This window comes from Lissotriton vulgaris, chromosome 1_1 (genome assembly GCF_964263255.1).
Source record: "Lissotriton vulgaris chromosome 1_1, aLisVul1.2, whole genome shotgun sequence".
NCBI classification, from domain to species: domain Eukaryota; kingdom Metazoa; phylum Chordata; class Amphibia; order Caudata; family Salamandridae; genus Lissotriton; species Lissotriton vulgaris.
The window spans coordinates 902,368,726-902,394,098 of record NC_141685.1 but is presented as its reverse complement, the minus strand read 5'-3'; the positions used below and the strand labels follow the sequence as shown (position 1 = coordinate 902,394,098).

The 25,373-nt window shown below is 42.2% G+C and overlaps 1 protein-coding gene and 1 non-coding gene across 4 annotated transcripts in view; both read left to right on the top strand.

The window, feature by feature from the left end:
• Positions 1–25,373, top strand: part of LOC147748145 (complement C3-like) — a 1,551,795-nt gene that overhangs the window by 27,633 nt on the left and 1,498,789 nt on the right. For all 3 annotated transcript variants that reach the window (XM_086959014.1, XM_086959019.1, XM_086959009.1), the window contains exon 3: positions 17,023–17,197. In XM_086959014.1, the coding sequence (XP_086815140.1) occupies positions 17,023–17,197 (175 nt within the window). The remainder of the gene's footprint in view (positions 1–17,022; positions 17,198–25,373) is intronic.
• Positions 16,647–16,750, top strand: LOC147748147 (U6 spliceosomal RNA). Its single transcript, XR_015300350.1, has one exon. It is a non-coding gene; the product is annotated as a U6 spliceosomal RNA (small nuclear RNA).

The window sequence follows — 25,373 nt, the reverse complement described above, 5'->3', positions numbered from 1 at the left end:
ATCACTATTTCTGTGCTGGTCAAGGGTTTTTGCTGCATTGGGGCGGGTTTAGCGTTACAGCATCTCAGAGCGGGCCCCCAGTTAACTAGGGCAATAACGCTCTTTGACGCACGTGATGACACGTGCGTATGTAGTCAGCCCTCCATTTACCAGAGGGTTGGCTAATGATGCGTAACTGGCATGGAGATGCTCCATTTGTCAATAAAGGGCTGAGTGCCCTACGTCCCCAATGCTTGCAGCCGCCCGTGACTGTAATTTAAGTCTTTTAAATAAATGGCAAAATTTAAGAGTCTAAGAATAAATGATAACAATTAATAACATAATGCAACTCAATTGTGGTGACAGTGATAAACACAAGAGTGATCATTCATATATCATAGGAGTTCTTCACGATTTTACTAGGTTAGGGAGAGTCCAGATTTACTGGTTGTCAGTCCAATAGTCTGTGTCCTTCATAAATGTACATAAAGTTCCTCATCGCCATTGAGGCCTCCAGGTTGTTTGGTCTTGAACCTCATGATAAGTTTTGATTCCAGTCTTCTTAATCGTTGGATTCGATTGCCACCTCTTTCATGTTGTGCGATCATGGCAAGGCCAAAGTATCTGGCGTCCTGCCATGTTTTCTTCTCATGGTTAGCAAGATGTTTCGCAATGGCATATGAGTTATCATGATTCTGTATGGCGCGGATGTGTTGGAGAATCCGTATTTTTAAGGAACATGTGGTACTGCCAATATAAGATTTTCCACAGTAGCATTGAATCATGTACACAACAAAGGAAGAGTCACAGTTAATGTTGCCATTGATTACAAAATTCTTTCCACTTGCATCTTTGAGACTTTTCATATTTCGTCCTATTTTGCAAGCCTTACAGTTTAGGCATTTGTTGAAGCCTTGTTTTCTTGTATCCAACCAGGATGGTGTTTTTTTATATTCAAAATGACTTTGGGTCAGCTCATCCGCTAGATTGCGTGCCCTTCTATAGGAGACAAGTGGGTAGTCTCCTATCGTTGTTCCGATATCAGGGTCTTTCCTGAGTACATGCCAGTACTTCTTCATTGCATTTTGAATTTTATAACTTTCCTTGCTGAACGTCATTATCATCCTCGGTTGGTTGGATTTATCATCTTCAGCTTGTTGCGTGGAAATGAGATTTTTCTTAGGTATCAGAGTTTCTGCTCTGGTTTTCCGTCTTGCTCTTGTTTCACAATTGATCAGATCAGCCTGTTTGTATCCTCTCTGTCTGAAGCGATCTTTCGTTTCTTTAAATTTGAGTTCCATCTCTTTTTCCTCAGAACAGTTTCTTTTCATCCGTAAAAGTTCTCCATACGGAATGCTTTTCACCAGTTTTTGCGGGTGGAAACTTAGTCCGTGCAAGATACTATTTGTGGCTCTGGCTACGATTTATAGACGATTTGTTCCTCCTGTGGAAAGGCACTGAAAACGAATTTGTTACCTTTTTTAATATCCTCAACCAGAATTCAGTGGGACTGAAGTTCACATATACCATCAACCCCAAAGAAATCGTGTTTCTTGACACCAAAGTATACATTGCAGAGGGCAAAATCCAAACAACTGTCCATAGAAAAGAAACTGCCACAAATAGTATCTTGCACGGACTAAGTTTCCACCCGCAAAAACTGGTGAAAAGCATTCCGTATGGAGAACTTTTACGGATGAAAAGAAACTGTTCTGAGGAAAAAGAGATGGAACTCAAATTTAAAGAAACGAAAGATCGCTTCAGACAGAGAGGATACAAACAGGCTGATCTGATCAATTGTGAAACAAGAGCAAGACGGAAAACCAGAGCAGAAACTCTGATACCTAAGAAAAATCTCATTTCCACGCAACAAGCTGAAGATGATAAATCCAACCAACCGAGGATGATAATGACGTTCAGCAAGGAAAGTTATAAAATTCAAAATGCAATGAAGAAGTACTGGCATGTACTCAGGAAAGACCCTGATATCGGAACAACGATAGGAGACTACCCACTTGTCTCCTATAGAAGGGCACGCAATCTAGCGGATGAGCTGACCCAAAGTCATTTTGAATATAAAAAAACACCATCCTGGTTGGATACAAGAAAACAAGGCTTCAACAAATGCCTAAACTGTAAGGCTTGCAAAATAGGACGAAATATGAAAAGTCTCAAAGATGCAAGTGGAAAGAATTTTGTAATCAATGGCAACATTAACTGTGACTCTTCCTTTGTTGTGTACATGATTCAATGCTACTGTGGAAAATCTTATATTGGCAGTACCACATGTTCCTTAAAAATACGGATTCTCCAACACATCCGCGCCATACAGAATCATGATAACTCATATGCCATTGCGAAACATCTTGCTAACCATGAGAAGAAAACATGGCAGGACGCCAGATACTTTGGCCTTGCCATGATCGCACAACATGAAAGAGGTGGCAATCGAATCCAACGATTAAGAAGACTGGAATCAAAACTTATCATGAGGTTCAAGACCAAACAACCTGGAGGCCTCAATGGCGATGAGGAACTTTATGTACATTTATGAAGGACACAGACTATTGGACTGACAACCAGTAAATCTGGACTCTCCCTAACCTAGTAAAATCGTGAAGAACTCCTATGATATATGAATGATCACTCTTGTGTTTATCACTGTCACCACAATTGAGTTGCATTATGTTATTAATTGTTATCATTTATTCTTAGACTCTTAAATTTTGCCATTTATTTAAAAGACTTAAATTACAGTCACGGGCGGCTGCAAGCATTGGGGACGTAGGGCACTCAGCCCTTTATTGACAAATGGAGCATCTCCATGCCAGTTACGCATCATTAGCCAACCCTCTGGTAAATGGAGGGCTGACTACATACGCACGTGTCATCACGTGCGTCAAAGAGCGTTATTGCCCTAGTTAACTGGGGGCCCGCTCTGAGATGCTGTAACGCTAAACCCGCCCCAATGCAGCAAAAACCCTTGACCAGCACAGAAATAGTGATGGCTAAAACTAATGAAAACTACATGTCCCAGCATGCCTCAAAACAAAGGGGCGTGCACCATAGGCGTAATTGTATTAAAACAATGAAGGGACTACACAATTTGGCTACCGTGAACACGAACTACGGTTCGAAACGCGTAGGTGTTTTGTCACGTTTTGAATAAAGAAACTGCAACTTAACCAAGGCGAGTGCGGCGAGTCATTTGGTATTTGATATATATATATATATATATATATATATATATATATATATATATATATATATATATATATATTTTTTTTTTTACACGTGAACAAGGGCTTACGGGCTTGAAACGCGTTGTGTGTTTGGGTCAGTCTAAATAAATAAGATTTCTGCCCAGAAGAAACTACGGAGGTCTGTGTCTCTTTCCTCGCCTAAACCGCCGAGTGTGGAATTGAGAAGTGGCTTGAGTTTCCAGGATATATATATATTTATATATATATTTATATATATATATATATATATATATATATATATATATATATATATATATATATATTCATTTATATATTTGTAAATTTTAAAATAAATGAAAAGTAGTTGTTTAAAGTGTATATGTATATATATATATATATATATATATTAATTATTATATATGTGTGTTGAACTATTTTTAATTAACTGTATTTGTTATATTTTTTAAATGTATATTAAATCATTTTTTTAATTAATTGTATTATTTAATATAATAAATATGTATTCTTTTATTTTATATATATATATATAAAAATCAATATTTTGTACAACTATATTTCTGACATTTCTTTCAATGTTTTTGTACTTACCTGTTTAAGTGTAGGGAGTCTATATTTTTTCATTCTATATTTTGACCTTGATATTTTTGTCAGTTACCCTTTGACAACAGCTTTCTGGAACCACAGCCTCTATGGGTTGTACTGCAGTGGCTGGCTCGTTTGACCCTCTTCCTGATACTAGTCACTGCATCATTTAGTCCATCTGCTTGGGTTCTTAAAAATTGGATTAGATATTAGATAGGAAACAACACACTCCTGAGATTTCCTATCACTTAGGCAGGAGAGGAGGCTTCTACTTCCTTTGACTCACCCAGACTTTGTTTCATCCTCTCTCTGCCCTCACAACAAGTGAGCTGATATGCTTGTGTTTAACCAAACTACCCCGTGTTTGGCTGAAAGGTGGGCACACAAGGTGTGGTGTTTCAAGGCACATTTCCACCTGCTTTTATGTGCCTGAAAAATAGTCCAGAATTTGGAAAAACATGTGGAGATCAGTGCAGTCACGCTGACATCAGCATGTTATTCGTCAATCTAGATGCAAAGTGTATAATGACCCAGTAATGTCCTATGACTGAAAGGTAATCTTTAATACTGCAGATTCAGGCTTCCTCCTCACTGTCTTAACTCCTGAGATGAGTTCTCACCCAAGATACAGGCAATTCACTTGTGCGCAAGCTACTTAATTTTTAAACTCCCCCATCACTGCCACCTCTGCAGTGCACCAACAACTTCCCGTAGGGACCAAGGTTGAGGCAATAGCAGGCAGAAACCAAGTAAACAGTGTTAATGGGCTGTAGGACTATGACAGCAAAGTCATCAAGATTGCAGTACATTATCACCTCACCTTATTCACCTTCCACAACATAGTCTTACCCCCTGAGAATGAACTAAGGAGTCGTCAGACTGACACCTTAGAGAACATCAATGTAAACACTTAGCACAGGAACCCTGGATCTCGACAATGCCAACGCACCCGACGTAGCTACGACGCCGCCTCCCTCCGCGCAATCAACACCGGCCGGAAACCCGACTGCCACCTGGCAACCCCGAAACGCACCCACGGACCCTTTATCTGCCAAGAGTGCAAATTCACCTGCATCCGTCGCGGACCAGCTCCCACCAAGCCCACCACCAGCAAGAATCACCTCAAGTGCATCCTGCTCAACACCCGCTCCATCCACAGGCACGCAGTCGAACTCTGGAACCTCCTAGACACAATAGCACCGGACGTCGCCTTCCTCACGGAAACCTGGATGAAGACCTCCTGAGCCCCCGACATCGCCATAGCCATCCCGGATGGCTACAAGATCACCCGGAAGGACCGCGCCAACCAAACCGGAGGTGGCATCACCATCGTACACAAAAACACCATCCGCATCACGACCAACTCGGATGACACCCTCACAGCCGCCGAACACCTGCACTTCCAGATACACTGCGACCCCAGGACTACCCTCAGAGGCACCCTAATCTACAGACCCCGGGGACCACGCACTCAATTCAGCGAAGCCATTGCAGACTTCGTAAGCCCGCACGCCCTCACCTCCCCAGACTACATCCTCCTAGGAGACCTCAACTTCCACCTGGAGAACAACAATGACAGCAACACTACGACCCTGCTGGACAACCTCGCCAACCTCTGACTCAAACAACTAGTGAACACCCCCACCCACTACGCCGGACACACGCTTGACCACGTCTTCTCCTCCAGCAAGCACATCTCCTTCAGCCACACAACCGGACTCCACTGGACAGACCACAGCTGCGTCCACTTCTCCTTCAAGAAAATCACGACCCACCACCACCCGCAACAGGCCCCCCGCAGAAGATGGAGCAAGATCACCACCGACCAACTCACCACCTCCCTCAGCCAGAACCCGCCCACCACCACGACGAGCCCCAACGAAGCAGCCCACAACCTCGCACAATGAATCACCGACTGCGCCGACAAACTCGCACCACTGAAGAAACCACCCAGTAGACCCCACAGCAAGAAAGCCTTGTGGTTCAGGGACGACCTCATCAACTCAAAGAAAACCTGCCACTCCCTGGAGAAAACCTGGCGCCAGAACCAGACAACAGAGAACATGACAGCCCTCAAGAACGCCACCCGGAAGCACCACCAATTGATCCGCACCACCAAGAGAACTACTTACAAACAGCGCCTGAACAACAACACCCACAACAGCAAGGAACTCTTCAGCATCGTTAAAGAGCTCTCCAACCCCAGCACCTGCAACAACGACATCACACCATCTCAAGACGTCTGCGACTCCCTCGTCTCGTTCTTTCACCGCAAGATCGCCGACATACACAACAGCTTCAACGCACAGACCAACCACCCAACCACCGAACCAGCGAACCCAACCGCCACCCTCTGCACCTGGAACCAGGTCAACACCGAAGACACCGCCCGCACCATGAGCACCATCCACTCCGGCTCCCCCACCGACCCATGCCCACACCACATCTTTAACAAAGCCATCTCCATCATCGCACCCCAACTCCGCGCCGTCATCAACAGCTCCCTCGCATCAGCCACCTTCCCAGAGAGCTGGAACCACGCCGAACTCAGTGCCCTCCTGAAAAAACCCACCGCGGACCCCACGGACCTCAAGAACTTTCGACCCATCTCGCTCCTCCCGTTTCCTGCCAAAGTCATTGAGAAGACGATCAACAAACAACTCTCCGCCTTCCTCGAGACAAACGGATCCCTCGACCCATCACAGTCCGGTTTCCGAGCGAACCACAGCAGTGAGACCGCCCTCATTGCAGCTACCGACGACATCAGGTCTATGCTCGACAATGGGGAAACCACCGCTTTCATCCTCCTGGACCTCTCAGCAGCCTTCGGCACGGTATGCCACTGCACCCTGATACAGCGCCTCAGCAACACGGCATCCAAGACGCGGCCCTAGAATGGATCATCTCGTTTCTCGCCGGTAGAACCCAGAGAGTCCGCCTCCCCCCATTCCGATCCGCGGCCACCGAAGTCATTTGCGGCGTCCCACAAGGATCATCACTCAGCCCCACCCTCTTCAAAGCCTACATGAGCCCCCTCGCGGCCATCGCATGCAAACACAGCCTCAACATCATCTCCTACGCCGACGACACACAGCTGATCCTCTCCCTCACCAATGACCCCGCCACCGCCATAGCCATCCCCCAGGAAGGAATGAAGGACGTCGCGGAATGGATGAAGCTCAGCCGGCTGAAGCTGAACTCAGACAAGACGGAAGTCCTCATCCTGGGACCCTCCCCCTCGCCCTGGAACGACTCCTGGTGGCCACCTGCCCTGGGCATCGCCCCCAAACCCACAGACCACGCACGCAACCTGGGCTTCATCCTGGACTCCTCGCTCACGATGACCAAGCAAGTCAACGCCGTCTCATAGTCCTGTTTCAACACCCTGCGCATGCTCCGAAAAATCTTCTGATGGATTCCCACCACAACCAGGAAAACAGTCACCCAGGCCCTCGTCACCAGCCGCCTAGACTACAGAAACACCCTCTACGCCGGAACCACAGCCAAGCTCTAAAAAAGACTCCAGCATATTCAGAACCCCTCGGCAAGACTCATCCTGGACATCCCCCGCCACAGCCACATCAAGGCTCTCCACGACGAAGGCCCCATGTACCTCAACAACTGCCTCGCATTCTACACGCGATCCCGCCAGCTCCGCTCTGCCAGCCTTGCCCTTGCCACCGTCCCTCGCATGCCCAAAGCCACCGCCGGAGGAAGATCCTTCTCCTACCTGGCAGCCAAGACATGGAACTCCCTCCCCACCCACCTCCCACTGACACAGAACCATCTCGCCTTCAGGAAGCAACTCAAGACCTGGCTGTTCGAGCAGTAGCGAGACCCCCCCCAGCGCCTTGAGACCCTTTACGGGTGAGTAGCACGCTCTACAAATTCCTTGATTGATTGATTGAGATGGAGATCCGCAGCACAATGTGTGCACAGGAAGAACCATCTGCCAGAAGCCAAAATAGCCTAAGAGATGGGGTGATGCAGGCAGCAGATAGCAGCATACAACATTCAAGGAATGAATTCAGTAAACAACCAAATGGTGTACTAAGGCAGCAACGCAGAACCCAAACAGAAAGAAAACAGCACTATGAGAAGCCGCTCAGGCCAAAAGAAACTAATTGAAAAGGCCAGAGGCAAACTTCAAACTCAGGTTGATTATACTTGAATCTGAAATTGTGCAACTGTGGGTGCCATTTTTATTGTAATCTTTAAGAAATCTTTTTAACTTAACCTTGCTTGCGGGGCATTTTTTGGAATCAACTCACACTTTTTGGTCATTGGCGGCACCCGTAAGTTAATGGGTCTACCATCTTACGTTTTTAGTGTCACTTAGACGCTATAAAGCAGTGGGCTTGGGCATTCGCACACTATTAAGATCCATTTGTAAGAACACTGCTGTTGATTATACTTGAATCTGAAATTGTGCAACTGTGGGGGGCATTTTTATTGTAATTTGTAAGAAATCTTTTAACTTAACCTTGCTTGTTGGGCATTTTTTTGAATCAACTCACTCTTTTTGGTCATCGGTGCGACCCGTAAGTTAACAGGTCTGCCATCTTACGATTACAACTTCACTTAGACGATATAAAGCAGTGGGCTGGAGCATTTTCACACTATTAAGACCATTTGTAAGGACATTGCTGTTGATTGTACTTGAATCTGAAATTGTGCAACTGGGGGGCATTTTTTTTGTAATTTTAATGAAATCTTTTTAACTTAACCTTGCTTGCTGGCCATTTTTGTGAATCAACTCACTCACTCTTTTTGGTCATCAGCGGCACCTGTAAGTTAACGGGTCTGCCATCTTACGTTTACAGTGTCACTTTGACTCTATTAAGCAGTGGGCTGGAGCGTTCACGCACTATTAGGATCCATTTGTTAACCCTGGGCGGAGCTGGCGGAGCAGCACTACGCGGAGGTCCATGGAGTTGGGGACCAACTCTGTAGAACTCCGCTCCGCCGCCCGCCTCCCCCCCTACTAATAATGAAATAAATATACATTAAAGATAAAATAATAAACACTTACCTTGACTGCGGCGTCCCCGGGCTGCCGTCCTCCTCTACCTCTGTGTTTCAGGGTGATCTGCGCATGCACATTTCACATGTGTTTAATGCTAGATTCCTCCCAAAAGAAGCATAGGAAATTAATTTACTGCTCGATACAGGCAGGACTACATGGAAACATGGACTACAAGAGACTCCATCTCTGATCTTGACATGGATTGTCGTATGGTTTCAAAGGGTACCATAAGCCCCGAGTTGGTAAGAGGGGGGTATTTAGGCATTCTCCATAAAAATAGTTGGGACTTTACTACCTTTCCTTTAGATGAGGCACATGGGATAGAATTACTAGGATTCCAGCTAAAGGGCCAGAAGGAAAATATGGCTACGAGGATTCTTTGTTATAGGCCACCCCAGACCGTAAGCTCCTCTCTTTCCTCTCTCTTAGATCTCACTACCAACATGAGGCTCACACTCACCAATCTCTTTCTGCTGGGAGACTTTAAATTTCAGGCAGAAGGAGGCCTATCTGCAGCCTATAAGGAGCTGACAAGTACCTGTGAAACTATTGGCCTCCAACAACAGGTCCGTGGCCCTACACATATAGCGGGCCACACTCTTGACCTTACTTTTTCCCCAGACAGTCTAATTTCTGTGGGAAAACTACCCCTCTATGCTGGACCAACCACTCGCTGATCATCTTCTACCTCCATGTGGGTAAGAACGGATCACCTGATAAGACATTAACACACTCAGTAGAAAGCAGACCTTGGCACACACTTTCAACTGTTAAGTCTAAATCCTTTTTTAACAAGATGCACCTCTCTCCTGCAGACTCTACAGAAGTGATCTATCAAAAGTTTGAAACAGGGATCTTAAAAGCTTTAGATGAAATGTTACCCCTGACTATCTCAAAAACCCGAAAAAAGTGTCAGCCCCTGGTGTGATCTCACTCTAAAAGAAGCAAAACGTAAGTGTAAACAACTGGAGAAGAGATGGAGGTGCCATTACCTTAAGGGAGATAAGCTTTATCAAAAATCGGCTTTAAATGATTATAAAACAAGCTAAGAAGAGCGAAAACCAATTATTACTGTGAGTTGATCACTGCAGCCCCTTATAAAGCTAGAAAAACATTTGAAATACTTACCAATCCCTCCTGTTTTAAGCAAGAAATGAAACCTTCACAGAAACTATGTGATGATTTGTCTGATCAAATTATTCTTCAATTATTTTTTAGATGGAATTAATAAACCTACTGCACTAAATAACTTTACTCCAAACTTTAATAGTTCCTCTCAACTTGGCTCGCAACATCTGTCAGATCTCACTTCAGTGGCATTGACTAGGTTGGACCCTATTTCTGCTGAGGCTTTTAAAAGTTTGAATAGATCAATGAAATCAGGGTCTCCCCTGGACCCCTTTTTGTCAAAGCAATGTTTAAAATGGGAATGAACTTGCAGGCCCTCTTTTACAACTTTGTAAACATTCCCTTAAAACCGAGACTGTGCATGACTGTTGGAAAAGAGCTATAGTGAAGCCATTGCTGACAAGCTCTGTCTGACCCATTAGATTTGGCTAATTTTAGACCTTTCTCTCTTCTTCTCTTTGCAATAATAATTTTTGAGTGTTATGTTAGTACAATACTGTCACAATACTTGGACGATTTTGCATGGCTAGAAGAAGAACAATTTGTTTTTCGTCCTTTTCATGGAACCAAGACTGCTCTGATTTGCGCTACTGATGAAATACGGAGTATAACAGACAACGGACAATCTGTGGTACTGGTCCTCCTTGATTTGCAAGCCGCATTTGACACGTGAACCACAACACTCTTCTATCCTGACTCATCTCAGTGGGTGTTGGTGGTCTGATGTTAAACTGGCTAAAATCCTATCTGTTTGGTCGTTGTCAGGCAGTATCATTTCCTCAATTTCTATCTAAATTTAGAATGACCTCAAATGGCGTCCCCCAGGAATCCTCCCTCAGCCCTATTGTATTCAATATTTATATAAAACACTTGGGGGTCGATTCGATTCGGGAAAAACCACTCCGAATAGCCGTTCAGAGCGTTTTTCCCGTAGGAATCGTACCCTGCAATGTCCCGCGTACGTACCTCGAAGTATGATTCGTACCAGGAGCCGGACTCCGTACGCATCGTACAGAGACCGTACGACTCGAATCCCCGTACGAGTCTCTGTCGGAACCTGCTGTACACAACATCTGTACAGCTCACGGCTGGTTTATATGACCCAGCAAGTACGATACGTGTCGGGTACGCACCGCACGACACTATTTTTTACGGGAACTGAAAACAGCCGTAAAAGCAGAGTTTGCGACAAAACAGGTACCGAACGCCCACATACCCCCCATAATCGCAGGCGTATGCCCCGTACACCCAGCATACATGGGGTACGGTGTGTACCCCCCATGTCACAGGGGTACGCACCATACCCCATGTACGCTGGGTGTACGGTGCATACCCCTGCGATCATGGGGGGTACGCACCGTACTCCATGTACGCTGGGTGTACGGGGCGTACCCCTGCGATCATGGGGGTACGCACCGTACGGTGTGTATGTGATTGTGCGCTTTTCCGTATGAATCGCCCTTACCTGACATGGACCGTACGGATCGTGTCCTGATGCCCCGGTCCGGATAGTACTTGTCGGGTCGTACGGCGTGTGTACGAGTCATACGGAGAGGGCTCCGGATACGATTCTTACGAACATTTTTTTTACCGGATCGGAGTCGACGCCTTGATCTCTCTTATTAAGTCAATCCATACTAACATAATAAAGTGAGAACCCAAACATTTGAGGCGGGTAATCTCAGGAACCACAGCACCAATCACAACAACAATACAGCGTTGGAAAGGGCAGTTGCAGCAGAAGGACATAGGCTATGCAGACGCCCACCATATACATTTAAAAGGTAAAAGAACTGTGCCAGCAGTGTAGTCCCTTGAGGGCGTGTCTGCGTTGTGCTGTGGGCGTGTGCTGGGGGCGTGACAAACGCTGGGGGCGTGTGGTACGTTCCTCCCTTCATGCCATGTCTCATATTGTGTGCTAATACCACCCTGCTCCCTTTAAATACCCCTGCACCCCATTATCATAACCCACCCTTACTCCTTAAAATACCCAACACCCTTAAACACTAACCCATCTTAACCCTATAAATATACCCTGTACCCCAAACCCAAACCTAGCCCTAAACTCAAAAATACCCCTGTACCCCATAACCCAAACCTAGCCCTGAACCCTATAAATACCCCTGTACCTCAAAACCCAAACCTACCCCATAACCCTAAAAATACCCCTGTACCCCAAAACCCAAACCTAACCCTGAACCCTAAAAATACCACTGTACCCCAAAACCCAAACCTACCCTGAACCCTAAAATACCCCTGTACCCCAAAACCCAAACCTAGCCCTGAAACCTTAAAATACCCCTGTACCCCAAAACCCAAACCTACCCCTGAACCCTAAAAATAACCCTGTACCCCAAAACTCAAACCTAGCCCTGAACGCTAAAAATAACCCTGTACCCCAAAACCCAAACCTACCCCTGAACCCTAAAATACCCCTGTACCCCAAAACCCAAACCTAGCCCTACACCCTAAAAATACCCCTGTACCCCAAAACCCAAACCTAGCCCTGATCCCTTAAAATACCCCTGTAACCCAAAACCCAAACCTACCCCTGAACCCTAAAAATACCCCTATACCCCAAAACCCAAACCTAGCCCTGAACCCTAAAAATACCCCTGTACTCCAACACCCATACCTATCCCTAAACCCTAAAACTACCCATGTACCCCTTAACCCAAAACTATATCTGAACCGTTAAAATACCCAAACACCCCCAAACATATACCTAAGTACCCCAAAACATATACCCCTATACCCATACTTACCTTATCCAAACATAAAAAAAACATGCTTTTACCATTCATGCATTTACTATGAATTTCGTGGTAAATGTATGCGTGGTAAAAGCATATAAAATGTAATGCCATGCGTTATAATGGCTTTGCGGAGTCATGGTACTTATGTAATGAAAGTATGCGGAGAGATGGTAGGCGGAAAGAAAGTTGCGGAATAATGGGTGTTTTCCCTCCCCCGGTAAGTACATTGGTGGCACGCGGGCCCACATCTCCAGCAACATACTCATATTTTTTCACCACCCATTTGAAAAATGCACAGGTCTCTCTCATTGATGGCCAGCACCGACATACACTTTTAGACACACCTCCCACCACAAGTTCTAGAATCACGAACTTTAGAGCTGGGGAGCTACGTTTGATCTCGGCATCAGCTCAACATCCTGTGATTCCAGGCAAATCGCTTTGTCTCCCCGTGCCTACCACAAATGAATGTGTACTTCTGTAATGTAAATTGTGCTCATGCCATGTTGTCGAGTTTGCGCTATATAATATTGCAAGGAAAAATAAAGTAGGGAAACTCGAGTTCACACACTACTGAACGCGCACTCTTAAGTGCATCAGCAGTGCACTGTGAATCTGAGCGTTTCACAGGCCTGTCACAGATAGGAAATGCTATCAAAACGAAATCCTACAAAACAATATACTACTGGCCGGCAGCAATTCATACCCGGACAACGTCGGGACGGGCTGCTAGTATTTATATAAAACACTTGATCTCTCTTATTAAGTCCCATAAGATGAATTGATTAATTATGTGGATTATACCCAGCTGATTTTGTCATTAAACAAAGATCAGGAGGACATTCATTGCAACTTTCAGGCATGTATCCTGGACTGGATGAATGCAAATTCACTAAAGATGAAGGGAAGAAACACAGAGCTCCTTTGTTGCCCGTCCAATAAAGTTCCGGTATCGTTATGCCCTAACTTCTGGCCACTACCTACGGAGACCCTGCTGGGCACCTCAACTGTGGTATGAAACTTAAGTGTTGTTCTAGATGAAGGTCTTTCTTTGCAAAAGCAAGTGAACAGACTCACTGGGACCTGCTTCGCACTGCTCCGGGCCCTCAGGAAGCTATACCCATTGCTCGACCTCCGAGCCATATCATTGATCTCTAGAGGTGTAATATTAGGCAGGCTGGACCATTGCAATGCCCTTTTATTGGGTATTAAAGAAATTGGAGCGCATCTAGATAATTACAGCAAAGCTAACACTAAACAGACCTCGACATTCTTCTGCCACAAATGCTCTGAAAGATCTTCACTGGCTGCCAATTAAACAGAGAATTATATTTAAATTATTCTGTATTGTACATAAGGCACTACACAACAAAGGACCAAAAACAAACTAATAAAAAATACTCCTGGCAGACATCTCCGATCAGCCACTTGCAATTAGGTCCAAGAATTCAGATTCAAAAGATGTCCGATAAGGAGGACGCCCTTTTACTTCAAAAGCAGCTCAGATTTGGAATAAACTATCAGCTCCATTAAGATCTCATTCTGCACCTGTTAATATTCAGGAGAGCTTTGAAAACATGGCTCTTTCCCCCAAAAATTCCAATTTCAGCTTTGGTTTTCATCAGTGCCTTTTCCTACATAGTGGTCTAGCTAGCGCCAGGATACCATCTTTGGTCACAGTACGCTTTATAAGTTCTATCTACATGCATACAACAAGTAGAAAGTGGGCAACAGGCCCACAGAGGGATAGAACCCTGATCCCGCACAATCAAGGCAGAAACTAGATTTGCCAGGCTAAAAACAGCATATGTGGAAGGGCAGAGCAGTGAGGGACTGTGTGGAAGAAAGACCTAATCCAAGGGACACCCCCTTCAATTACATCCAGCTCAAAACTAAATTTAGCTGATTGAGGACATGCACCTAGAATGTCATACCCAGGTCTCCAGAAACAAACAAAGTGGCAATCTGAATAAGATGCACATATAAACAAGACTGACTAACATTGTACAGAACGACACAAACTCACTTACACAACTACAAGGGGAATGGATGGAATGCTTGAATTAATCTCAGCCACTGGCAATCGCTCAAGGCCGCATCCCAATCCATAATTTTTTGCCGACCATGCAATCCAGTTTGGACCCAGCCATATCTAAATCAGCCCTGCCCCCGTGTTCAGTTAAGGGAGGACACAGCCTAACAGTTTGAACTGCACTTTTCCCATGAGGAGCAGGGTCAAGTGATTTGCATATGGCCGGGTCCAAATTGAAGTGCCATGGTGGAGGAAAAACGATGGACTGGGATGCTCCACAAGCAATCCCCAGTAGCTTAGATCAACTTAAGCATTCCATCCATGACTTCGTTTTTTGATGCCACAAACTCACTTCAGCCTCAGCCAATCAACATAGAAGATACCAGCACTGAGAGTAAGGCTGGCGGGGATAGGACATGTAACTACAGACTCGCCACCACCCATCCACAAGCAGACAATCCTTGAACAATATGATTGTTCCTGCTGTGAAAATCATGCAGGATGGTAACATAGGTACATATGAAAGGATTGTGGGCTGACATCAGGAACAGAATCCTGGATGGAAATTGAAAAGGGAAGTAAACAGTTCCACAGAGTAGGGTGACCAGATGTCCCAAATTGGCCAGAACAGACAAAGTTATTCACCATCTGTCCAGGATAATTTAAGCAGAGTTGCCACATGTCCCAATTTTAGGGTCCAGGAAACCCAGAGGGGGACACATTTCCATGCGTTCCAGACTTAGTTAACAGCCCTTATCAGAAAGCAATTTAGCCAATACATATAATACTCTGAGTAAAAGTTGCATTTAATTCCCCCCTGATTCCCTGTATTTTCTATTTTTTTAAACAATGTCAATTTAGTGATTCTGTGTCCTATAGCCTATTCCTACTTCTGCGTTTGTGGAATGTCTGGGTTTTTGGTTTTCATAACCCTGCAATGGTACCAGCAGTGCACACCCTGCAACAGGAAGCATGCTCTGATCGTGAGAACAGCCCCCGAGATCAGAAGCCATTCTTCTGATGTCCCATGTCTCTTATGGAACATTGCCAGTAAGGACTCAGGACGAGACCCCTCTGTAAGAAGAGCCCCCTAATGTGGTGCATCATGTCAGCCAGACCTAAACCACGACACTTGACTGCCTACTGCCGGCCACAAGTCACTGACATAGAATATTCCATCAAACATGGGGCTGAACAGGAAAACAAAATCAACCCTGACACAATTTTTCACAAAGTGACGCCATGTTTCCAAAGGAGATCGACAAAGAATCGCCAACATGTTATGGTGCACTGCAGGAAGTTGAACATGCCGGGAGAAGCACGTTTAAAAAAATAGATTAATACATTAGGTGGGGGGCAAATGGATTGTCTCTGTCCAGTGAGAGGACTTACTTCATGAAACAGACGGTGACGAGTAACAGGCTGTATTGCCTCACTGCTACCACTGTGTCTAGCGGCGAGTGGTAGCGGTGAGGCAATACAGCCCGGGAATGGTAATGCTGGTTAGTGTTAACACAGTAATATTACCAAATCACTTGACATGGTGCCCCTACTATCTATGTGATTTTTTTTTTATTATAAAGCCAATTCTGGAGCTGGTCATGATTATTGTCCAAGCATAGTTTGCGGAGTTTCATGCTTTTCCCTCGCATGATTTTCCTTGCAAACCCTAGTAAAGGCTGAAGGGAGTTGTTATTTTTCTCGCGAGTTAAATTTGAAACCGGTTTCCTCGGAACTTTGCAATAGGATCTATCTTGGCCATCTGTTTTTTCCTTGAAATAACTTAAAACGGGCATCAAGGTATGATTTTTGCATGATAACCCTTAAGTAGAAAAAAACACAAACTAAGGGGATAATCATTTTATGCTCATAATATAAGAATATAAGACGTTCACAAGATAGCATTGCTCCTAATTTGCGTGCTCGCTTCGGCAGCACATATACTAAAATTGGAACGATACAGAGAAGATTAGCATGGCCCCTGCGCGCTGCTAATTTGCAAGCTCACACAGTCCTACTTTCTAGTAGCAAGGAGAGTTCAGTGGCATTAAATGAACATTATCTGCCCCCGGCTGCAGATAGCCTTTTAAGATAATGAAGGCAGTTTGCTTGCAGCTAGCTCGACGAGTCTGCCTATTACACCCATATGGGGAGAAAGTGCAAATTTACAGGAGCAGAGAATTTGAATGTAGGGGCAGGAAAATGAATAGTCAATGTGGTAGAAGAAACAATGTTTTGAGGAGTTTATATGTATTTGTCGCAAGCCTTTTCATTGCCTCTCTTCTGTTGTTTCAGATCCCATCGGCTAACATTAAATCTGAATTTGAGGGAGAGAAGCAGTACGTTGTGGTCAAAGCAGAGTCAAAGACAGATCAAAGCCTTTCTGTTGAGAAAGCCATCCTGATTTCAAGAAGCACCGGTTATATTTACATCCAGACCGATAAATCAATTTACACACCGTCTCAAACAGGTATGTTGGGCAGCTTGATAACGCTTCACCCTGGCGATGATTGTCTGCAAACTAGCCCCATATGCTCAAAAATGTCAAGAATTGCTGCATATTTTCGAATGAAAACTGTCATTGCTTAGGAAGGTCCGGGGAAGAACAAAAAGAGTGTGCAATTGGTCACAGGCTAAGGGGGTAACTAGTGAGGGCATGCAGACCATGGATGGGAACAAAGACTAAATGTTGCTCAGGTTACAGATCATTTTTCAGACCCATCCTGTTTCAAAGAAATCCAAATTATATTGACCTCCGTATAGCTGGAAAGTGAATAGCAACACATTACATATAAATAACACCTTTATCGAGGGCTATCAGCAATTTCAACATTGGAATGTTGGGAGCTCTATTGAAAAAAAAGGTTATAGATCATTTTTCAGACCCATCCTGTTCCAAAGAAATCCTAATTATATTGACCTCACTATAGCTGGAAAGTGAATAGCAACATTAAATATAAATAACACCTTAAACGAGGGTTCTCAGCAATTACAAAATTGGAATGTTATGAGCTCCATTGAAAACAATGGAGTGCTACGGGCTTCCAATGGAGGGTAGAAGCCCAGAGCTCCATCATTCCAATGTTTGTTCACAGGTGTTGCTGTGAATAAAAGGCCTCATGGAGTCCGAGGGGATTTAAATCCGCTTGGGCTCTGTGAGGCCTTTGTTTCACAAATTAGAACATTCTGCCCTCTAGGGCTTCCCCTCGGGCCTTTGACACTGGAGCGTACCTTTAATGGCCGGTAAAGACCGCTACGGCGGACTATAAGGCTATGATAAGTAATACATTTGACTAGGTACACGCAGAATACATGCCTCTTTACAAGCAATCAAATCTCAACAGACATGTTGTTCAGTGCTTGGTTCACTCTTTTGAAATACCAGCTACATACAATGTCATTTCCTGTGATGTCACGCTGTATGCAAATTAGATGGACCTTGCAAATTCCATTTCTGCCTGTGGCTCTAAAATCCTAGAGCCAACACTGATGCAACCACTAAGATATTTTGCAGACCCACCTATGTACTAATAGGTTGGTTTGCAAAATATTTATATGAAGAGGGTTGCAGAATAGCAGTATAATGAATATTCTTTCATTAGGTAATAATTTGGGACTTCCTCCGTGTTGCTAATGACAGTGATGATGGCTTTTCAAGAGACAGCCAACCACTTTGCTTGTCCTTTGCATTTCAAAAGTGATTTTTTTAATGGCCAGTTTGCCTAAGAGAAATGGCTAGATTTACAAAAAAAAGTAAGTGTTTCACTCTTGAAAAACTTCAGTGGTAGTTGGCAGTGGACCCCTGAACTGCTTCTTACTCTCTCTAATGTTGTTATCACAATTTGCAAAGGTCAAGTGGCCCAACAGTGGCCCCTTCAAATGGGACCCCTTCCATATTGCAAGTGAGCTTCCCAAACAACTTTGGATTTAATAACTTATCAATGGTTCGTGACCTAAATTATGGTGGCAGCCCATTGATATCCAGGGTTCTAAATTGAAATTTGGAAAGGACAACCTAAACACACCCCTTCCAAAGTTTGATTTGTATCCATTTCTCAACCCATTCTGAATTTTTTTTCCAAACTGCTAAATGTGTTTTTTACATTAGAAAATGGGTTTTAGCATTCAGACAGTAAACAAAAAATGTTTTGTTCCCCGGGTTTGATACCTATAAGCCTCAAATTATCAAATAAACTATCACAATCGCCCTCTCTATGGCTGAAAATGTATAAGGTCATACCATTCACACTATTCGTAACTGCCCGTCCAGACGGAGGTAGAACCGCAAAAGGCACTGTATAGTAATAACGAGATTTAACCTGACAATGTCAATTACGTTTACACTCTTCTTTATTAAAATAATTTTTTTCTTAAAAAAGCTTTTTCATCGAGAGAAAAAAATGTGGAGTTCATCTGTATTACACAAATTGCAAAAACATATTAAAAACACTTTACGGTATCATATCAAAAAAATTTTTGCTTTAAAAAAACATTCATGTAAGTATGTCCAATACAAAACCCCCAAAAAAGGGATTTTCGTGTGTCGACGCGTTTCGGTGAATTGTTGCTTGTTATGCACCACCTTCCTCAGGACAAGTTAAAAACATAATACTCTGCGAAAGGAATTAAAAATACATAATCACTTATACATTTGTGATACATATAACTCCAATGTTACATCAATTCCTCCTCTCTCACGCTTTATTCACATTGTCAAGATTAAATCCCCCATTTTATCTCTATAGTCCCGTTAACTGGTGCTTGTAGGTCCACATTCACTCATCCTCAGCCAATCCTATTACACTTTAAATTAACTAGTGATCCATAAGATTTAATTTTCGGATCACTTACATTTTCATTCATATCTAAAACAACCACTGTTGGTTCTATCTTCATACCTTTAAAAAGGGCTCTAGTTCAATCCTGCGTCAGAACATAAAGAAGCAGTAATCTGCTTAGCAACCTTCTTTGTATCTGGAAGGGAAAAAACATTTTTTTGTTCACATCCCTCCTAGGAGTTATAATAACTTGTTTCTACATGGTATAATTGACTCGTGCTGCGAGTATTTACTGAACACCTTCATGTTCTATTATTACCTTTCGAAAGGCTCTCCTTTATGGTAAACAGTCAAAATATCGATTTTTTAATTTCGACTTACACTTATATCGAGTTGCTAATATCGATGGGACAGAATATCGATGGCCAGAATATCGACCCTAAGGTAAGTAATATCGAAATTACTTATATCGATAGCATATATATCGATGTAAGTAATTTCGATTTACTAATATGTGTTAGAAATTTTCGTTAAGTATTTAAATTAATTGTTATAATATGTGTTTAATATGTTTTTATAAATAAAAAATATATAAAAGTAAATAATATGTTTTACTACCAGCGCGGGTTGTGGGTTTTTAGGGGAATAGGGTGGGAAGTAATTTATTTGTAATTAAATAATTATTTTTTAATGATTAATTTATTTTGCAATTAAATATTATTTGGCAATGAATTATTTTAATTGATTAATTGATTAATTAATTGATAATTTATGTATATTTTTAAGTAAATTATATGTTTTACTACTGGAGCGGGTTGTGGGTTTGTAGGGGAATAGGGTGGGAAGTAATTTATTTGTAATTAGATAATTATTTTTCAATGATTAATCTATTTTTCAATTCAATATTAATTGGCAATGAATTATTTTAATTGATTAATTGATTAATTAATTGATAATTTCTGTATATTTTTTAACTAAATTATATGTTTTACTACTGGAGCGGGTTGTGAGTTTATAGGGGAATAGGGTGGGAACTAATTTATTTGTAATTGAATAATTATTTTTTAATGATTTATTTATTTTGCTATTAAATATTAATTGGCAATGAATTATTTTAATTGATTAATAGAATAATTAATTGATAATTTATGTTTATTTTTAACTAAATTATATGTTTTACTACTGGAGCGGGTTGTGGGTTTATAGGGAATAGGGTGGGAAGTAATTTAATTGTAATATTAATAAATTGTGGGTAAAGGAGTATTTTTAGTGTTCAGGGTCAGTTTTGGGTTTTTGGGGTAAAGGGGTATTTTTAGGATTCAGGGTCAGTTTTAAGTTTTTGGGTAAAGGGGTATTTTTAGGGTTCAGGGTCATTTTTCAGTTTTTGGGTAAAGGGGTATTTTTGGGGTTCAGGGTCAGTTTTCAGTTTTTGGGTAAAGGGGAATTTTTAGGGTTCAGAGTCAGTTTTTAGTTTTTGGTTAAAGGGGTATTTTTAGGGTTCAGGGTCAGTTTTCAGTTTTTGGGTAAAGGGGTATTTTTAGGGTTCAGGGTCAGTTTTCAGTTTTTGGGTAAAGGGGTATTTTTAGGGTTAAGGGTCAGTTTTCAGTTTTTGGGTAAAGGGGTATTTTTAGGGTTCAGGGTCAGTTTTCAGTTTTTGGGTAAAGGGGTATTTTTGGGGTTTAGGGTCAGTTTTCAGTTTTTGGGTAAAGGGGAATTTTTAGGGTTCAGAGTCAGTTTTTAGTTTTTGGTTAAAGGGGTATTTTTAGGGTTCAGGGTCAGTTTTCAGTTTTTGGGTAAAGGGGCATTTTTAGGGTTCAGGGTCAGTTTTCAGTTTTTGGGTAAAGGGGTATTTTTAGGGTTCGGGGTCAGTTTTCAGTTTTTGGGTAAAGGGGTATTTTTAGGGTTCAGGGTCAGTTTTCAGTTTTTGGGTAAAGGGGTACTTTTAGGGTTCAGGGTCAGTTTTAGGTTTTTGGGTAAAGGGGTATTTTTAGGATTCAGGGTCAGTTTTCAGTTTTTGGGTAAAGGGGTATTTTTAGGGTTCAGGGTCAGTTTTCAGTTTTTGGGTAAAGGGGTATCTTTAGGGTTAAGAGTCAGTTTTCAGTTTTTGGGTAAAGGGGTATTTTTAGGGTTCAGGGTCAGTTTTCAGTTTTTGGGTAAAGGGGTATTTTTGGGGTTCAGGGTCAGTTTTCAGTTTTTGGGTAAAGGGGAATTTTTAGGGTTCAGAGTCAGTTTTTAGTTTTTGGTTAAAGGGGTATTTTTAGGGTTCAGGGTCAGTTTTTGGGTAAAGGTATTTTTAGGGTTCAGGGTCAGTTTTGGGTTTTTGGGGTAAAGGGGTATTTTTAGGATTCAGGGTCAGTTTTCAGTTTTTGGGTATGGGGTATTTTTAGGGTTCAGGGTCAGTTTTCAGTTTTTGGGTAAAGGGGTATTTTTAGGGTTAAGGGTCAGTTTTCAGTTTTTGGGTAAAGGGGTATTTTTAGGGTTCAGGGTCAGTTTTCAGTTTTTGGGTAAAGGGGTATTTTTGGCGTTCAGGGTCAGTTTTCAGTTTTTGGGTAAAGGGGAATTTTTAGGGTTCAGAGTCAGTTTTTAGTTTTTGGTTAAAGGGGTATTTTTAGGGTTCAGGGTCAGTTTTCAGTTTTTGGGTAAAGGGGTATTTTTAGGGTTCAGGGTCAGTTTTCAGTTTTTGGGTAAAGGGGTATTTTTAGGGTTCAGGGTCAGTTTTCAGTTTTTGGGTAAAGGGGTATTTTTTGAGTTCAGGGTCCGTTTTCAGTTTTTGGGTAAAGGGGTATTTTTAGGGTTCAGGGTCAGTTTTTAGTTTTTGGGTAAAGGGGTATTTTTAGGGTTCAGGGTCAGTTTTCAGTTTTTGGGTAAAGGGGTATTTTTAGGGTTCAGGGTCAGTTTTCAGTTTTTGGGTAAAGGGGTATTTTTTGGGTTCAGGGTCAGTTTTCAGTTTTTGGGTAAAGGGGTATTTTTAGGGTTCAGGGTCAGTTTTCAGTTTTTGGGTAAAGGGGTACTTTTAGGGTTCAGGGTCAGTTTTAGGTTTTTGGGTAAAGGGGTATTTTTAGGGTTCAGGGTCAGTTTTTCCTACTGTTGCACCCACTGGAGTGGGAATAGTAATTATTGTTAAGTAAGTATATATTATATATGATTTTTAATTATGATTTTTTAAATTAAATATGTATTATTAATTTTTTAACCATTAGTACATATATTTAAATATGTTTAAGTAATTAATAAGTATTATTTACAGTATTTTTTATGCTATTTTAAATTTAAAAAAATCGATATATTTAACAACGATATTTTTAACATCGATATTATTTTTTCGATATTTTGGTACTTACCATGTTGTACATAGGGCGTCGATATTTTTGCTATCGATATAATTACGCCGATATTTGTGTAGGTCGAAATTCTGTCTGTCGAAATTCTGTCATAGATCCCTTTTTTATAATCCCTGCAGTTTTTCTAGGGAGGTTGTAATCTGGTTACCAGTCTTCTTTATTTCTTTATATTTTTCTTCTACAGCAAAAAACATTTTCTCTATATATTCTCTATTTGTTGTACTAGATACTGATTTCTATTTATTTGGTGGCGGTTTGCACTCACCCTTTTATGCCGAGTTCTTATCACAGGCTCTTCACTTAGTCTTCGCAAAACCTGGCGTTGTGTCTTCTGAGTTCATCTCATATATATTAACCTGATGTTACCAAAGGGACAAACTATTAAAATAATATCCTCCACATTTTTACTCACTTACAGTTATAATTGAAACATAAGCTCACCGGTCATTCAATAGTTTCTTGGTAAATTTATTCAAGGACAACAGGAGTACTTCATCACCATCCGTGATAATACAGGATTCATCAATTCTCCTGTGCTGTTAAATCTGCAGATGAGAGAATATATGCTAAGGCTTGTGTCGGTTTCATATTTAATTATACAATTATTTTCTCATCCTCCTCGATATGGGCACCATCACACTATTGTTACATTAGATTAGCCAGCTTTACAGACCCCTCTTAATTTCATAAATAGCATTCAGAAACACTACAATTTACCGAATTGGAGGGTTTGTGAATGTGAAAATCATTTGTGCATCCAAACCATTGTGTTGACTAAGTGGAGACCAGCAAAAATTCAAGGGATGTACACGAACCCCAAATCCAGTTGAAGTCCAGAATACCCAAAGCTGCACTGAAACTTGGGACAACAGCATTGGTGGCTGCCAATGAGACCTGTGCCTTAAAGAGGACAGGAGTTGGCCTAACGGCTAGGGCGGTCGACCTCGAATTTGGAGAAATGGGTTTGAGTTTTGGCAATGACGCTGAACATCCTGTGATTCCGGGCAAATCACTTAATCTCCCCTTGCCCAACAAAAATGAATGTGTCCTCATGTAACTCAACTGGTGCTATGTAAAGCGCTTTGATACCCGATACCTTCAGGACAAGTACGCACTATATAAAACTCTGTAAAATAAATATATAAATAAACTGAGTAAGGGGAATCCAAGTTCTTACAGTGCGTACATGTTCTAAAGTTTATAGGCAACATTTAATCAAAATTCACCATGCAGAGCTCTGTATTTGGGACTGTGGAGGCACACTGATGTACTGCACAGAGGAATTGTGCAGTACATGAAACTGATCTATCAAATGGTCTCTTTATGTGAACAGACTTCTTTTGAAGGATAAATGAATCCCCTACACTCCACCACAGGGTTTTGGTGACCATCTATTCAACTGCTTTAATCAGGGGCCTACCAGGTGATCCAATGATAAGTCTGAATAGCAGCCATAGAGTGGTGGGAAGTGGATTGCAAAGGAAGGCACCGCATGATATATTAGCAAGAGTTAATTTCTATTAAGAGAAAGATGAAATAATGATGCCAACAAGATCTGCTTTGAGGGTCACAGAGTGCAGCTACATCAGGTGTTTGTAGTATTCACCCAAAGCAGAAGACAAGGCTTAATGGAAGTGACAAATTTCCTTGGGAATCGTAAGCTGACTAACAATGGGGCCACCTCATTCATCTGCTCTCTACATGGGACTATGTATGGCTTACAATCGAGATGATCCAAGAGATGTGCTTCGGCCATCAGGAGACCAATGACCTACATGAGAGAGGATATGCAGTAGGAACAAAGGGTGACATACATCCCTTAAAGCCATTACACAAGCAAAGTTGATATCAGTTCAAACAAGTGAATTGACTAGCACAAGATGAAGAAAATAACACAATCTCTGGCCCAGCCAGATGGTCACTCTTAGTTTCCTTTTCTGTAAGAAAACATATGATTATTCTGGTAGGGGGTGATGGGTTGGGGAAATATGATAGAGCTTATAAACTTGAAGGCCTATGCCTCTCTAATGCTGGGGTGAGCATTCATTTTGTTTATACTTATTTGCTTTTTTCTATTGTGATTGTTGGGGTAGATTGGATGAGAAAACTGTGGAGGTCACACTCCAGGGGAAATCATACAAATTAATTTAGAACGCATGGTAGGCAGTTGGATCAGGGAAGAATACTCTTCCCTGTAGAGACCACTGCTGAGCCCATTTATGAAGATTTATAAACATGGTGACAGTTGTGAGCTTTAATGGTAAAGGGCTCAGTATCCCAGCCAATAGTATAGAGGTGCTTAATCGTATTAAAGAATCTGAGGGAGACATAAATTTACTCTAGGAGACTCATTTACTTCATAGTGATTGAGCTAGTCTATGTTCTCAGTGCTTTCCATTACAGAATGTGTCCTGGGCCACCTACATTGCATGGTGGGTTATATCATATACAAGACATATTCAAGAAGGTGAAGATGCCAGGAACTAACTGAGTTTACATTTTTTGATTGTGAATATTTACAACCAAA